The sequence below is a fragment of the Scyliorhinus torazame genome, chromosome 8, assembly GCF_047496885.1.
Source record: "Scyliorhinus torazame isolate Kashiwa2021f chromosome 8, sScyTor2.1, whole genome shotgun sequence".
NCBI classification, from domain to species: Eukaryota; Metazoa; Chordata; class Chondrichthyes; order Carcharhiniformes; family Scyliorhinidae; genus Scyliorhinus; species Scyliorhinus torazame.
This window is the reverse complement of record NC_092714.1, coordinates 114,558,032-114,575,484: the sequence shown is the minus strand read 5'-3', so window position 1 is coordinate 114,575,484 and position 17,453 is coordinate 114,558,032. Positions and strand designations below refer to the sequence as shown.

At 44.7% G+C, this 17,453-nt stretch overlaps 1 protein-coding gene across 5 annotated transcripts in view; it reads left to right on the top strand.

The window, feature by feature from the left end:
- The window catches only part of gtpbp8 (GTP binding protein 8), a 72,259-nt gene extending 56,315 nt beyond the window's left edge, over positions 1 to 15,944 (top strand). For 3 of the 5 annotated variants that reach the window (XM_072514063.1, XM_072514061.1, XM_072514062.1), the window contains exons 4-7: positions 371 to 501; positions 2,379 to 2,478; positions 5,896 to 6,014; positions 10,364 to 15,944. In XM_072514063.1, coding sequence (XP_072370164.1) covers positions 371 to 501; positions 2,379 to 2,478; positions 5,896 to 6,014; positions 10,364 to 10,487 — 474 coding nt within the window. In that variant the 3' untranslated portion in view covers positions 10,488 to 15,944. Of the gene's footprint in view, positions 1 to 370; positions 502 to 2,378; positions 2,479 to 5,895; positions 6,015 to 9,777 lie in introns of all 5 variants that reach the window. The other 2 variants (XM_072514065.1, XM_072514064.1) reach the window with 2 other exon arrangements.
- Positions 15,945 to 17,453: the final 1,509 nt, after the last annotated feature.

Sequence of the window (17,453 nt, the reverse complement as noted above, 5' to 3'; positions counted from 1 at the left end):
TTGGACACTAATTTAGCATGGTCAATCCACCTAATCTGCACATCTTTGGACTGTGGGAGGAAACTGGAGCACCCGGAGGAAACCCATGCAGACACGGGGAGAACGTGCAGACTCCGCACAGTGACCCAAGCCGGGAATCAAACCTGGGACCCTGGAGCTGTGAAGCAAGTGTGCTACCGTGCCGCCCCACTGTGCTACCATGCCATGTTTGAAGCAGAACAATAATGTTTTTAAAAATGTTTCCAGATAGCTGAGTCTTGACTCTGTTTGTAAACTGTAAGAAAAACAGTGAGCTCCAAATAATGCATCACTGCAGTAATGGGGCTTCCATTGATTCATGAGCTAACGTCTCTCTGTTACCTTATTTTAGGGACACACAAAGAAGATGAATTTCTTCAAAGTAGGTAAAGCATTTGCTGTTGTTGACATGCCTGGTTATGGATACAGAGCACCTTCTGATTTTGTGGAAATGGTAGAGAGCTATCTCCAGGCAAGACAGAAGTAAGTGCTAAATGGTGTAAATTGTACTAATTTGTTCAATATTTCAGTCATTATAAATTGTAAGCTGTGTTCCAGGTAATGGGCAGATTAATGGGTCTCTCAGGAGTCATGTGTATCTTAATCAGATGTGTTCATTTTTTCAGATGTAACAAATCCTTTATTTCTTGAAATAAAATGGAAAGTGCAGGAAACACTCCGCAGGTCAGTCAGAATTTGTGGAGAGAGAGAAAAACAGCGTAGGGGGGGAAAGAGTTGCATAGGCTGAGGTTCCATGTCCACTGCGGGGGACTCCTTGGTGGTGGTGTGAGGGGGGATTAACCGGGGGCGGGGGGAGTTTTAAAACCGGGGTGCCCTTGCTGGCAGGGCGGGCTCGACTGGGAACTGCCCCTTCTATTTTTTTTTGGCAAAGTGCTTGAATATTTGGCAGATAAGTGCTGACTGCCCTCCGCTTTTCCTGCCCAAGACAACATTTCACCCAAAAAAATCAGAAAATTCCAAACCGTTTTTAAAAGAATCAGAGCGAGACTAAATATCTAACCATTTGGAGAGCCAAGAGAAAGGTTGGGCGGGACTGGGGTCAGAATGGAGGAAAGATCAAAAGGGAAGGTCTATGATAGGGTAAAAGGCAGGAGAGATTAAATAGTAAACTAGATGATGGTGGAGGCAAAAAAGGATGGTGATGGGACAAGTAAGAAACAAAGTGGGTTCAGAAGGGATGTAAATGTGAATTTCAGAATCTTACTAACAACGCATGTCTGAACAAATGGGAACAGTGGTTATGATCTAACATTTTTGAACTTGGTGTTGAGTTCAGAAGGCTGTAAAGTATCAGGCTGCAGAATGAGGTGCTGTTCCTCAAGCTTATGCTGAACTTGATTAGAACAGTGCAGGAGGGGGACAGACAATTAAAATGACATGCAACCGGAAGCTCAAGATTACACTTACTGACTGCATGAACGTGTTCCACAAAGCAATCACTCAGTCTGCATTTGACCTCACTACTGTAAAGGATAATATATTGTGAGCAGTGAGTGCGCTATACCCATTTGAAAGGAGTAAATTACTGTTTCACCTGGAAGGAATGTTTGGGACCAAGGATGATGGGAAGAGAAGAGGTGATGAGCTGGCATTGCATCTCCTACCCTTGCATCGGACTATGCCATGGACGGGGAGGAAATGTTAGGGATGATTGAAGAGTGGACCAGAATGCTGCAGAGGGAACAGCCCCCGACACAAGGGTGAAAGGGGAAGGGAAGGTGTGTTTGGTGATAGCATCACAGTGCAGGTTACACTAATAGAGGTTGATCCATTGAGTGTAGAGGCTGGTGGTGTGGATGGTGAGGACAAGGGAAATCCTATTGTGGTTTTGGGAAGGAGGGTAAGGGGTGATATTTTGGAAATGGACCATACATATGGTAGAGGGCTGGCCAGTCACAGTGACGGAGAACAGATGTGACTGAGGAAGAGAAGCTGCGAAAATGGAATAGAATCTGAAGAGAGAATGCTCCCACTGGGCAAAGGCTGATATCCAATCGATAAGAAACTGGTTTGAGGATAGGAAGTATTGAACTTTTTTCCCCCAAGGGGTGATCAACACTCATATCATGCAATAAACATCTAGGTGTTGGAAGCAAAAGCCCGGAATCATTTAAGAAACAATTTGTTGGGGCAGTGCAGAGATGGTCAATTCTCTGGCTGGATGGACTGAATGGTCTTTCTTATTTTTTGTCCTGTTAGTTTTACTCTTCTAACTCCAATGTGGAAATGTTTGCTTCTGACACCTTGTAACAAAAGTGGAAAAGATTGTTCCTTATCCAGCACCTGAAAAAAGTTATTCACGTGTGAAAAATTGAATAGATTCTTTGTTTCTTCCATAGCTTAAAAAGAACTTTTTTGCTATTGGATGCTTCAATAGGAATCCAAGAAGCAGATCAAATAGCAATTGAGATGTGTGAGGAGTTTGGCATTCCATATGTTGTAAGTAATACATTCCCGTTGTCTAATTGTACTGATTGTTTTTCTGACTCCTCTTCTCTTTGGATTTCATCCACATGGGCAGGATGGTAGCTTGGTGGTTACCACTATGGCTACACTGCGCCAGGGTCCTAGGTTCAATTCCCGGCTTGGGTCTCTGTCTGTGCGGAGTCTGCGTTTGGACATTTTGAATTCTCCCTCTGTGTACCCGAACAGGCGCTGGAATGTGGCGACTAGGAACTTTTCACAGTAACTTCATTGCAGTGTTAATGTAAGCCCACTTGTGACAATAAAGATTATTATTAAACATAGCATTTCCTTAATACAAGAACAGACCAGTTTGAAACGGCTACTAGCTGAATACAAGTGCTGCAGGCTTTCCCTCGGCAACTTGATCCTTTCTTCTATTCTTGAACCCCCATTCTTAATCACCTCTCATGGCAATTAATCACCTGCCTGGCAATTGAGTAACATCGGTAAATGTTACTCAATTAGATATAACAAGTTAGCAGACTGTCCTGTCACCGTTGGAACTCAAATCCAATCTAGACTGTTGTTCTTTCCAGTATCTCTATCCCTTCCTTGGGGGAAGGAAGTGTATTGGACATTCACTATGCCGTCAGCTTTTGTCTCCCTTTACTGTAAAGTTTAACTCTATGTATCTGCAAGGCTGTGTTAGTCACATCAAATCTACACATTCTCTATATTCATACAACCAGTCATGATGCCCCAGGAGTGAACGTGATCAGTACACCTGACCTGTTTGTCTCGTGTCATTAACATGATTCAAGGGTATGTCATGAACATTCTCACATGAGGGGAATTCCAGGCGCAAGCCCGATGCCAGCTTTTTTGGGATGCCTCTGTATCTTGATGTGCCATGGCCATACTAGTCATAATTTAGGAAACAGAATCAAGAGACAACTCCTCTGCCCCACTTACTTAAATCACAGTGATGGGTTTGAGCCCATTTTAGGGGGAGGCTTGACCATGTCTGTTGTGACAGCCTTGGAAATCCATGCCCTACAGCACATCATAGAATTTACGGTGCAGAAGAAGGCCATTCGGCCCATCGAATCTGCACCGGCTCTTGGAAAGAGCACCCTACTTAAGCCCACACCTCCATCATATCCCATAACCCAGCAACCACACCTAACCCAAGGACAATTTAGCATGGCCAATCAACCTAATTTGCACATCTTTGGACTGTGGGAGGAAACCGGAGCACCCGGTGGAAACCCACACAGACATGGGGAGAACGTGCAGATTCCGCACCAGATAGTGACTCAAGCCAGGAATCGAACCTGGGACCCTGGAGCTGTGAAACAGCTGTGCTAACCACTGTGCTATCGTGTTGCCCAGAACATGATATATTGAGTCTCCATTCCCTTTTATACAATTTGGAAACCAGTGCCTTCCAGGTGTAAAAAGCAGGACTATCAAATTCTATATTTTTATTTATTGCAATAAATGTTTTGTTATCATACAGTTTATTGTAATAAAGTTTTCAGTAATCCAAAAAGCATTTTAAAGTTACAAAAATACTCCTGTGATCAGGAGCAAAACATATATTTTAAAAATGTTTTTTATAACTGACTAGACCGAGTTTTTTGATGAGGTAATGGAGAGGGGCTGATGTGAACTTCGAGAAGGTGTTTGATGAAGTGGAGCGTGGGAGAGTTGCCAGCACAGTAGAAGCCCGTGGAATAAAAGGGACAGTGGCAACATGGATACGATGTTGGCTGAGTGATAGGAAACAGAAAGTAGTGGTTAATGGTTTTCTGGGGGCTAGAAGGAGGTATTGGGGTTCCCCAGGTGTAGGTACTAGGACCACTGCTTTTCGTGATACACATATGATAACTTGAGCTTAGGTGCACTGGAATCAATTTCAAAATTTACAGATCACACAAAGTTTAGAAATATTCTGAACCTTAAGGAGGATAGTGATGGACTTCAAGAGGACATGGACAGGGTGGGTGGACTGGGCACACATGTGACAGATGGAATTTAGTGCAGAGAAGTCTGAAATAATTTTTGATAGGAAGAACAAAGACAATATAAAGGTACAATTCTGAAAGGGTTACAAGAACAGCGAGTCCTGAGGGAATATTCACAAATCAGTGAAGGAGGTAGAGCAGGTTGCGAAAGTGGTTAAAAGGACATATGGGATCCAGGCTTTATAAATAGAGACAAAGTCCAAAAACCCTTGTTTTGCCTCAACTTCAGTATTGTGTCCAAATCCAGGCACTGGACTTTAGGAAGTACGTGAACGCTTTACGTTGCAGAAAAGATTTCAAGAATAGCGCAAATATGAGGGTCTTCAGTCATGTGGATAGATTGGTGAAGTTGGGGCCTAGAGCCGAGAAGGTTGAGAGAAGACCTAAAATTTTGTGTTCAAAACGATGAGTGGCCCAGAGAAGTAGATCAAAATTAATTGTTTCCATTGGTGGCATAGTCAAGAACCACAAGACACAGATTTAAGGTGAATGGCAAATGAGCCAAAGGCAACATGAGGAAAAACAGTTTGATGCAACAAATGGATCTGGAGTGCAATGCCTGAGAGTGTGGTGGAGACAAATTCAATTATGACTGTAGAAAGGGAATTGGATAAGCAACTGAAGAGAAAAAAAATGCAGGCTATGGGGAAAGGACTGGGAAGTGGGATTAGCTAAATTGCTCTTGCAGAGGGCAAGCATGGGCCTGATGGGCCAAGCAGCCTCCTACGCGCTGTAACCATCCTGTGATTCTAGTTAGGCCCTTTTAGATGTTCTGATGCTGCTAGAAAATGCTTATGCTGTGCCATCACATCAATGGATAGGGCTAAATTTTAATAATAACTGTAATCCTTACTCCGATTCGTTGTTAATTTTGAGTTTCTGGTTTTTGAAGATAACTGTTGATATGCATAATCTGCTGAAACCAAATAGTTTCTCAACTTTTAAGCTCAATTTAATTTTGAATCATTGTCCGCATTGTTAACATATAATTCTAAAACGCGTAGAAACAAATCCGAGTGAATGAATTGTAAAGAAAGCAAATTAAAAATGAATAAAATTTAAGTACAACTTCTTATTGCTCTGCAGTTCAATTAAGAGCTCCATTGCATTTGAAGATAGGAAATTGAACAGCCCAACATGTCTCTATGACAATATTTGTTGATGAAGTCTGAACATGTAACACCAGCTGTCAATATGCTTTCTGGTTTTGACAGCAAGCAACATAAAAATGCAGATTTGTTTTTACTTGTGCTATTAAATTGCAGGCTTATTTTGCAGGAAGCCATTAAAATAGACAAATTGGCAAACTGATGGGCACTTCAAAAATCATTTTGCACATCATGTGAAATAATAATGATAGAGCTGGTAAAATTACATCCTCAGAGTAATCCGTAATTGCCTCCCTTTATTATGTTCACCACAGCTTATATTAACGAAGATTGACAGACCTCAGCGGGGCAATCTGCTGAAGATAATTCTAGGAGTACAAGAAGTGATAGAAAAACAAACTTCAGGGTGTTTTCCTCAGCTCTTCCTTGTGAGGTATGTTAAAAATGTAATCTTTTTTTCAAACTCCGGAAGAAAGTTGCTCAGACTTTTGGAGAGAAGAAATGTGGATATTGAAATAAAACAGTCAGTTCCTTTGTTCTCTGTTTCCTTTGTTGCAAATGGTCCTCAGTGGAGAAGGAGATTTACGGGAGGTGCCATGTTGCAACATTGAAGAAAGCCATTCAACCCAGCAGGCCTATATGCTGGTGCTAATGGTCCACATGGGGCACCTCATTCTATTAACATCCCCGTCTAATTCTTCCTCCCTTATGTGCTTACCTTATATGTTGGAATGACCCAATATTTTGGGCGGCACAGTGGTTAGCACTGCTGCCTCTCAGCACCAGGGACCCGGGTTCAATTCCCACCTTGGGTGACTATCTGTGTGAAGTTTCTGCATTCTCCCCGTACCTGCGTGGCTTTCCCTCCACAGTCCAAAGATATGCAGGTTAGATGGATTGACCATGCTAAATTGCCCAAAGTGTTCAAAGGTTAGGTGGAGTTATGGTTACAGAAATAGGGTTGGGGAGTGGGCCTCGTTTGGATGCTCTTTCAGACGTTCGGTGTAGACTCAACAGCCCTTCTATACTGTAGCGATTCTATGATCAGCTCTATTAAATATAAATTAGGTTGTGGACTGAGAAAACCAGCAGGAAGTGTGTTTGACAAGTGTGAGATGATTAGAGTCATAGATGTTTACGGCATGGAAACAGGCCCTTTGGCCAGCTTGTCCATGCTGCCCAGTCTCTATCACTAAGCTAGTTCCACTTGCCCGCGTTTGGCCCATATCCCTCTATACCCACCCTGCCCATGTATCTGTCTAACTGCTTTTTAAAAGTCAAAATTGTACCCGCCTCTACCACTGCCTCTGGCAGCCCATTCCAGATGCTCACTACCCTCTGTGTGAAGAAATTTCCCCTCTGGTCTCTTTTGTATCTCTCCCCTCTCATCTTAAACCTATGCCCTCTAGATCTAGACTCCTCTAACTTTGGGAAAATATATTGATGATCTACCTTATCTATGCTCCTCATTATTTTATAGACATCTATAAGATCACCCTTAAGCCTCCTACGCTCCTAACCACTTTGATAGGACTGTACTATAGGCCCCCAAATAATCAGCGGGAAATCAAGACGCAAATATGTAAGGAGATTACAAACAGCTGCCGGAAACATAGGGTGGTAATAGTAAGGGATTTTAACTTTCCCAACATTAACTGGGACAACCATAGCACTCGGGGTTTGGATGGAGAGAAATTTGTCAAGTGTATTCAGGAAGAATTCCTCATTCAATATGTGGATGGCCCAACTAGAGAGGGGGCAAAGCTTGACCTCCTCTTGGGGAATAAGGAAGGACAGATGAGGAAAGTGTTGGTGAGGGATCACTTTGGGACCAGTGACCATAGTTCCATTAGTTTTAAGATAACTATGGAGAATAGTAGTTCTGGCCCAAAAGTAAAAATTCTAAATTGGGGCAAGGCCAATTTCGATGGTATTAGGCGGGAACTTTCAAAAGTTGATTGGAGGAGCCTGTTTACGGGCAAGGGGACAGCTGGTAAGTGGGAGTCTTTGAAAAAGTTGTTAACTAGGGTTCAGGGTGAGCATATTCCTCTTAGAGTGAAGGGTAAGGCTAGTAGAAGGAGGGAACCCTGGATGACCCGGGATATTGAGGCCATGGTCAAAAGGAAGAAGGAGGCATATGACATGCATAGCAGCTGGGATCAAGTGGATCCCTTGAAGAGTATAGGGCTTGTCGGAGTAGAGTTAAGAGAGAAATCAAGAGGCAAAAAGGGTACATGAAATTGTCTTGGCAGATAAGGCAAAGGAAAATCCAAAGAGCATTTACAGATACATAAAGGGTAAAAGGGTGACTAGGAAGGGAGTAGGGCCTCTTAAGGATAAACAAGGTCATCTATGTGCAGATCCACAAGGGATGGGAGAGGTCCTAAATTAATATTTCTCATCAGTATTTACTGTTGAGAAAGGCACAAATGTTAGGGAAATTGGGGAAATAAAAAGTGATGTCTTGAGGAGTGTACATATTACAGAGAAGGAGGTGCTGGAGATATTAAAGCGCATCAAGATAGGTAAATCCCCGGGACCTGATGAAATGTATCCCAGGATGTTGTGGGAAGCTAGGGAGGAAATAGCCGGCCCCCCAGCTGAGATATTTGAATCATTGACAGCCACAGGAGAGGTGCCTGAAAATCGGAGGGTATTAAATGTTGTGCCCTTGTTTAAGAAGGGCTATAAGGATAAGCTTGGGAACTACAGACCGGTTAGCCTTACCTCTGTACTGGGTAAATTGTTGGAAGGTATTCTGAGGGACAGGATCTACAGGCATTTAGACAGACAAGGGCTAATTAGGGAAAGTCAGCATGGCTTTGTAAGGGGAAAGTCATGTCTCACGAATTTGATTTAGCTTTTTGAAGGGGTAACCAAGAAGGTAGATGAGGGCAGTGCAGTCGATATTGGCTACATGGACTTTAGCAAGGCCTTTGACAAGGTACCGCATGGTAGGTTGTTGCAAAAGGTTAAATCTCACGGAATCCAGGGTGAGGTAGCCAATTGGATGCAAAAGTAGCTTGCCGACCAAAGCCAAAGGGTGGTTGTGGAGGGTTGCTTTTCAAACTGGAGGCCTGTGACCAGCGGTGTGCCTCAGGGATCGGTGCTGGGTCCACTGTTATTTGTTATATATATTAATGATTTGGATGAGAATGTAGGAGACATGGTTAGTAAGTTTGCAGATGACACCAAGATTGGTGGCATAGTGGATAGTGAAGAAGGTTATATAAGATTGCAACAGGATCTTGACCAATTGGGCCAGTGGGCTGATGAATGGCAGATGGAGTTTAATTTGGATAAATGTGAGGTGATGCATTTTGGTAGATCAAATCAGGGCAGGACCGACTCGGTTAATGGTAGGGTGTTGGGGAGAGTTACAGAACAAAGAGATCTAGGGTTACAGGTTCATAGCTCCCTGAAGGTGGAGTTGCAGGTGAAGAAGGCATTCATCATGCTAGGTTTTATTGGTCATAATATTGAATACAGGAGTTGGGACGTCTTGTTGAAGTTGTACAAGACATTGGTAAAACCACATATGAAATATTGTGTTCAGTTCTGGTCACCCTATTATCTGAAGGATATTGGTAAACTGGAAAGAGTGCAGAAGAGATTTACGAGGATGCTACCAGGACCTGATGGTCTGAGTTATAAGGAGAGGCTGGATAGACTGGGACTTTTTCTCCTGGAGCGTAGGAGGCTTAGGGATGATCTTATAGAGGTCAGTAAAATACTGAGGAGCATAGATAATGTAGTCAACATCTTTTCCCAAAGGTAGAGGAGTCTAGAACTAGAGAGCATAGGTTTAAGGTGAGAGGGGAAAGATACTAAAGAGACCAGAGGGGAAATTCTTTCACACAGAAGGTGGTGAGCATCTGGAACGGACTGCCAGAGGCAGTGGTAGAGGCGAGTACAATTTTTTTGTGTAAAAAACAATTAGACAGTTACATGGGCGGGGTGGGTATAGAGGGATATGGGCCAAATGCGGGCAAGTGGGACTAGCTTAGTGATGGAAACTGGGCGACATGGACAAGCTGGGCGAAGGGCCTGTGACTCTATGCCAGTTAGATCCCTTTTAAAAAGATCAGTATAATATTCATCTATATGACACATAAAAGAATACCAAATTCTTTAGAGTTACAAACGTCTTTGCCTTGGTTATCCCATTTTCTGAGCTGGAACAAACATTTTTCCAGATTTTGTCAAGACCATTGGACGCCAGACCTCATTACAGTCTTGCTCCGACCAGCAACAAAAAAATAGAACTCAAGAGATGAGGTGATGCCCGTGACATCAAGGAGTCCTATCATAATTGAGGTCAATGGAAATCGGGAGGGAAACTATCCAGTGGTCGGAGTCACGCCTAGCACAAAGGGAGATGTCTCTGGTTGTTGAAGCCCAATCGTCTCAGCCTCAAGACATCATTGACAAAACCATTTTAACCTGAATAAACCAAGCCTCGGTGGAGGGGCTCAGCAACTCGAGTAACAATATCACTGCTGTGTGTGTGCTTTGCATTCTCCCAATGGGAAATTACCTGGCCATTAATCAGGTCCTCCCCATGGAGAGTGGCTCGGATTTGGAGTTTGCTATGAAGCCATTCTCTCGATCATTGGAGCATTAGTGTACTGGTTTCTGAGTGTGTCCTCCATATATGGCTGGATTAACTTCAGATTTAAAAGCTGCAATTTTAAATTTCAGTGTAAAATCTTCAGAACTTGTGTGATACAGAATTCCATGGCAGCTTACAAAATCAAGGAAATTTGTTATTTGTTCCAACAGTTCTTTGAACTATTCTGGGATCCATCTGCTGAGATGCTTCATAGCTCACATAACTGGGAATCTTCAGATTAATGAGCATAGGTCCAATTCCTTAAGATCGGTGGGAAATTCTGCCAAGAATTGAAAATTGATTTCAGAATAGCGCTATGAGTCTGCAGTATCGAATGCTGATTTGATTGTACTGATCCATAATGGAGACGACATGCAAACTAAAAAGTCAAATTAAGTTTGACCTAATTATCACTGTGTATTCATGAGAAATATGATGGAATCTATCTTTGTATAAAATCTGTAAAGACTGTATACTTTCTGTTTTGAAAATAGATCTAGTTCTGATTGAAATTTAAATTACATCAATTGCTATTGCCCTAAAAAAAAAAATTTAATAAACATTTTATTGAGGTATTTTTTGGTATTATAACAACAACACAATAAACAATGTACATGAAACTATAAACATAGTGCAAAAGCCGTCTCCTTCCCTTACAGGTCCCAACTTTATTAACCCCCTACTCTAAGCTAAACTAACCCCCCCCCCCTCGCCAACCCAAACTTCTCCTCCAGCGCCCTCGTACTCGGAAAGCTCCCCTCTATAAACATATCCCCTATCCTCTCAACCCCTGCTCTCCGCCATATCCGGAACCCCCCATCCATACTTCCCGGGACAAACCGGTGATTATTACAGATTGGGGACCAGACCGATGCTCCCTCTGCTCCCACATGTCTCCTCCATTGCCCCCAGACTCTCAGGGCTGCCACCACCACGGAGCTGGTGGAGTACCGTGCCGGCGGGAATGGCAGTGGCGCAGTTACCAATGCCCCAAACTGGTGCCCTTGCATGAAGCCGCCTCCGTATGCTCCCATGCCTCCCCCTCCCCCACCACCCACTTCCTGATCATGGCTCTATTCGCCACCCAGTAATAGTTACTAAAATTTGGCAGCGCCAGCCCGCCCTCTCCCCGACTCTGCTCAAGCATTACTTTCCTTACCCACGGGGTCTTGCCCGCCCAAACAAAGCCAGAGATCACTTTGTTGACCCGTTTAAAAAAGACCGCGGAATAAATATGGGGAGACATTGAAACACGAACAGAAATCTCAGGAGGACCGTCATCTTCACCGTCTGCACCCTCCCAGCTAATGACAATGGGAGCGCGTCCCATGTCCGAAAATCGTCCTTCATTTGGTCTACAAGCTGGGCCAGATTTAATTTATGCAGCCGGTCCCATTCCCGCGCCACTTGAATGCCTAGGTACCTAAAGCTTCCCCCTACTAATCTGAATGGCAGCTCCCCCAATCGCCTCGCCTGTCCCCTCGCCAGGACCGCAAACATCTCACTTTTCCCCATATTTAGCTTATACCCCGAAAACTGGCCAAATTCCTCTAGAATCCTCATGATTTCTTCCATCCCCTCTAATGGGTCCGATACATACAGAAGCAGGTTGTCTGCATAGTGCGAGACTCTGTGCTCCACCCCCCCCTCCCCCCCACCCCCCTGGACCAGCCCCTTGCCCTTGAGGCTCTCAGAGCAATTGCCAAAGGCTCTATAGCTAGCGTGAACAACAGTGGGGAGAGGGAGCATCCCTATCTCGTCCTCCAGTGCAGTCTAAAATAGTCCGATGTTGTCCTATTCGCCTGACCCAGTGAATAAAGCCCCGCCCAAATCTGAACCATCCAAGTACCTCCCACAGATAATCCCATTCTACCCGATGAAAGGCCTTTTCTGCATCCATTGCGATCACTACCTCCACCTCCCTACCTTCCGGGGGCATCATGATCATATTTAACAACCTTCTTACATTGGCCACCAACTGCCTACCCTTAACAAACCCCGTCTGGTCCTCCCCAATAACGTCCGGAACACAATCCTCAATCCTGGAGAACACCATTTTGGCCAGCAGTTTGGCATCCACATTCAACAAGGATATTGGCTTGTAGGACCCACACAGCTCTGGGTTCTTGTCCCACTTCAGAATCAGCGAAATCGTGGCCTATGACATCGTCGGGGGCAGCACCCCTCTTTCCCTTGCCTCATTGAACATCCTCATCAACACCGGCCCCAATATCCCAGAGAACTTTTTATAAAACTCCACTGGGTACCCGTCCGGCCCCGGGGCCTTACCCGCCTGCATTGCCTTCAGACCCTCCACTATCTCTTCCAACCCGATCGGGGCCGCCAGCCCTTCTACCAGCTCCCCGTCCACCTTTGGGAAATTCAGCCCCCCCCCAAGAAGTGCCTCATCCTCTCCGGCCCCATAGGGGGTTCCGACCTACACAGCCTACTAAACGCCTTATTCACCCCTGCTGAATCTCCAACCAGGTTCCCATCTCCGTCATTTACTTTCCCTATCTCTCTGGCTGCCTCCCTCTTTCTAAGCTGCTGTGCAACCATTCTGCTGGCCTTCTCTCGGCGCCCCCCTCGCCTTTCTCAGCTGCTCCACCACCCTCCCTGTGGTTAACAAGCTGAACTCCGACTGCAGTCTCCGCTGTTCCCTTAAAAGCCCTGCCTCTGGAGTCTCCGCATACCTCCTATCGATCTGTAGTATCTCCTTTACCAGTCAGTCCGTCTCTGCCCTGTCCACCTTCTCCCTATGGACCCATATCGAGATCAGCACCCCTCTGACCACTGTCTTCAGTGCTTCCCAGACCATCGCTGCTGAAATTTCTCCTGTGTCGTTGACCTGCAGATAGTTCTGAATACATTTCCTCAGCCGCTCGCACACCCCTTCGTCAGCCAAAAGTCCCACATCTAACCTCCATTGCGGGCGCTGGTTACTGTCTTTACTAACCTGCAGGTCAACCAAGTGTGGAGCATGGTCTGAGATTGTGATCGCTGAGTACCCCGTGTCCACCAGCCCTGCCAGTAAGGCCCTGCTCAACATGAAGAAATCAATCCGGGAGTACACTTTATGAACATGTGAGTAGAAGGAGAACTCCTTCACCCTTGGCTGCCCAAATCTCCATGGAACCACCACCTCCATCTGCTCCATGAACCTTTTAGTTCCTTTGCCATTGTTGGCACCCTACCCGTTTTCGAGCTTGACCGGTCCAAGCCAGGGTCAATAACTGGGTTGAAGTCCCCTCCCATGACCAACCTGTGCGAGTCCAGGTTCGGTATCTTCCCCAGCATCCTCTTTATAAACTCCACATCATCCCAATTTGGCACATTCACATTTACTAATACCACCTGCACCCTCTCCAGATTCCCACTGACCATAATGTACTGACCTCCCACATCCGAAACTATTCTACCCGCCTCAAACACCACCCGCTTATTGATCAGGATCGCGACCCCTCTAGTCTTTGAATCCAGCCCCGAGTGAAAGACCTGACTGACCCAGCCTTTCCTCAATCTAATCTGGTCAATTTCTCTAAGGTGCGTCTCCAGCAACATTACCACGTGCGCCTTCAGTCCCCTAAGATGCACGAACACATGTGCCCTCTTGACCGGCCCATTTAACCCTCGAACAGTCCAGGTGATCAGCCTAGTTGGGGGGGCTCATTGCCCCCCCCCCCTTCGCCGATCAGCCATCCCCTTTTTTGGCCCGCCTCCAGCCCATGCTCCGTGCCTCCACCGGCCCGCCCCCACGCAGCCTCCGCCCCCAACCTCCTCTCTGTCCCTTGGCCCAAGTCCCTCCCTCGTCAGCAGAACATTTTCCCCCCTCACCCCCTAGTAACAACACTCTGTAACCCAACCCCTTTGATAAACCGAACATATGCACACACCCCCACTGCGCTTCTGTGAGCTAGCCCGTCCAGCTAGCTTGGTGGCCCCCATCCCTGGCGCCGGGTAGTCTGCCACCTATTGTTATCCCCCCACCCCCGCTCATGCAAACATACTCCAACATCAAACAATCCCCACACAATTGCCCGACAGAAAAACACCAAGATCTAAACAAGCACACCTCCATCCCCCAACATTGCAAATGAAAACCTTAATTCACTCAGCTCTGCCACTGGTCCCAAATCAATACAGAAGGCATTACAAACAACTTCCACAAAACTAAAAAGGAGAAACTTTTTTTTAAAGAACAGAGAAACAAAAAGAAAAAAAAACATGAACGTTGCAGCAAAGTTCAAAAGTTCTCAGTCCACCACCAGTCCTTTCCTTTTCACGAAGTCCAGCGCGTCCTCAGGTGACTCGAAATAAAAGTGTTGTTCCTCGTACATGACCCAGAGACAGGCTGGATACAACAGTCCGAACTTCACCTTTTTCTTAAAAAGAATCGAACTAATCTGGTTGAAGCCTGCTCTTCTCCTGGCCACCTCCACACTCGGGTCTTGGTAGACCCGCAGGATACTATTGTCCCACTTACAGCTCCGTGTCTGTTTGGCCCACTGTAGAATGCGCTCCTTATCCAAGTACCTGTGGAATCTCACCACCATTGCCCTCGGGGGGGGGGGGGGTCTCCCGTTCATGGCTTCCTCACAAGTGCTCTGTGAGCCCTGTCCAATTCCAAGGGTCGGGAGAATGCCCCATCCCCCAGCAGCTTCTCAAACATATCTGCAATGTATGCCCCAGCGTCCGCTCCTTCGGACCCCTCCGGGAGCCCAATGATTCTCAAGTTCTGCCGGTGGGACCTATTCTCTAGGTCCTCCACCTTCTCCAGGAGCTTCTTCTGCTGGTCTCTCAGCATGCCCACCTCCAACTCCACCGCAGTTTCACGTTCCTCCTGCTCAGCCGGCGCCTTCTCCACCTTTTGGATCGCCCAATCTTGGGCGTCCAATCTAAGCTCCAGCCGCTCAATCGACTCTTTTATCGGGTCCAAGCAGTCCCGTTTCTGCGTAGCAAAGCATTCCTGAATAACTTGCATCAGCTGCTCCGTTGACCGCTGGGTTGACAAACCAGAGGTCCGGTCCTCCGCCATGCTGTCTCCCGCTGCAGCTTCAGCCCAAGTCTTCTCTGTCTTTCTGTTTCTGCCTTTACGAGCACTTCTCATCCTTCTCTCCATGCACCGATGTGGGAATTCAGTACACAATTGCCTCTGTCTTCAGTTTTACAGTTCAAGTCCGATAGAAAATCGGGGTATAAGGTCCAAAAGTCCGACCCGAGCAGGAGCCACCAAATGTGCGACTTACTCCTTCATAGCCGCCACCGGAAGCCCATTGCCCCTAAATTGACTTACAGTTTTGTAATTCCTAGAACCTCACTCCATTATAATTATTCAAACTCCATTGTGGCATATTGTTATAAAATACTTTTGAAGAATTCAAACAGTTCAAATGTTGAAAGCTTTTTCCCAGCAAATTATTCTTTAATGTGCATCAAATAAGTGTGTTCACACAGAGCAAGAAATTTATTTCCAGTGGCAGGTTGTTCTTAATGCACTCAATACATTCAAATGTAAAACAAGGCTATTTAAATGCTGAATATAGTAAATGTATCTTTGCAACTAGTAGTCTTTCTATGGTTGTCTTGTCATTTTGACTGACATTAGTTTTTGGAATTATCCTGATTTGTGTCCCTGTTGGGTGTAAATAGGTTAACCTAAAAGTAGCAAAAGAAATTGCATTGCTATCTTTTGAACGTTTGGTTTTCCTCAGCTGACTAACAAGTGTTCACTAAACTTTGGATTGGATTGGATTGGATTTGTTTATTGTCACATGTACCGAGGTACAGTGAAAAGTATTTTTCTGCGAGCAGCTCAACAGATCATTAAGTACATGAGAAGAAAAGGGAATAAAAGAAAATACATAATAGGGCAACACAACATATACAATGTAACTACAAAAGCACTGGCATCGGATGAAGCATACAGGGTGTAGTGTTAATGAAATCAGCTACATAATACTCCACTCGTGCTAGTTTCAATTAAGACTTAAGAAAAAGAGGAGATAAAAGTGTTCTTTGTGTTATCTCATCTTTGCATTGGGCATTACATAGAAACTGACGGGACAATGGTCCACAAATAGACCATTCTTAATGTATCTACAGATTTATGACTTCCATCTTCTAACCTATTGAAAACATAACCAGTCCTAACAAGATTCCAAGCATAGGAAGTTGTGCAGGTTACATAAGCTGAAGACCTGCTTTCATAAAGTTGACTCACCATTGCATTTATGTAAGATGAATGGGATTAATCTTGACTTTGTGCTGTAGTGTATTGTAAAACGTTGATGAAAAAACATTCTAGCATAAAGTAAAACACAAACTGGAGAAAGTGGCTCACTGCCACTTGTTGAGGACAAAAATGCAGGCCTTGTTAGTGATGCCCACATCCCATGAACAAATTTATAAAAGAAAGAAAATGTGAACAACCGCAGAGCATCTGTAGGAAGTTCAACAGTGAGCAGTTTGTGCTGTCACCTATAATGGCTTAGCCTGTGTGCCTCCTGACAGATGTAACAAGATTTGAGTGGTACTTTTGGCTTTATGCCAAGGATCCTGTCAGGTTATAGTTTTCATGGGACACATGCTGGAAGCCTGTGGATACATCAAAAAAACTGATTTATTTATAGATTTTCACAGTTTAGTAATTATCTCATCCCCAATGCAGTCCTGCTGCTATTCACTACGTTCAAAATTTCATCAGTTGAAATGGCTGTGGTGTTCATAATAGGGTAGCGTGGGATATTTCAATCTGTTGGATTTTTATGCAGAAATGGACCTTGACAGTAACAAAACAATATATGAGAGAGTTGTAACCCGTTGTTTTAATAATTATTTTGCTAATTATTAATTTAAGATTAAATCAGTGGCAAAGTTTGGTACTAGTGTTGATCGTCCAAGCAACAATGTTTAACATAAAGGAGTGAAAGACACAGGTTCAATCACTCAGAACCAGATAATGGTCTAGTGTCAGTATTAAGGATAGGGAAGAAAAAAACTGAGTTTCTTTATTTTCTTCACCATCTGCCCATAAGAAGATCTGTTTTTAAAGTGGACTGTGGCATGTTTCCCCAAACCCTCAGTTTGTATGATCCAATATGATACTCGCAGCAAATTTGCATTATGATTACCTCAGAAAGCGGATGTGCTGAGAAATTGCTTGTGGCTCTCTTCCAGAATACAATAAAATAGGCACTTTTGGATGCATTTAGCCCAAAAATTCAGACTTATTTTACCCACAAGCAAGAAAGGAAGGGGAAA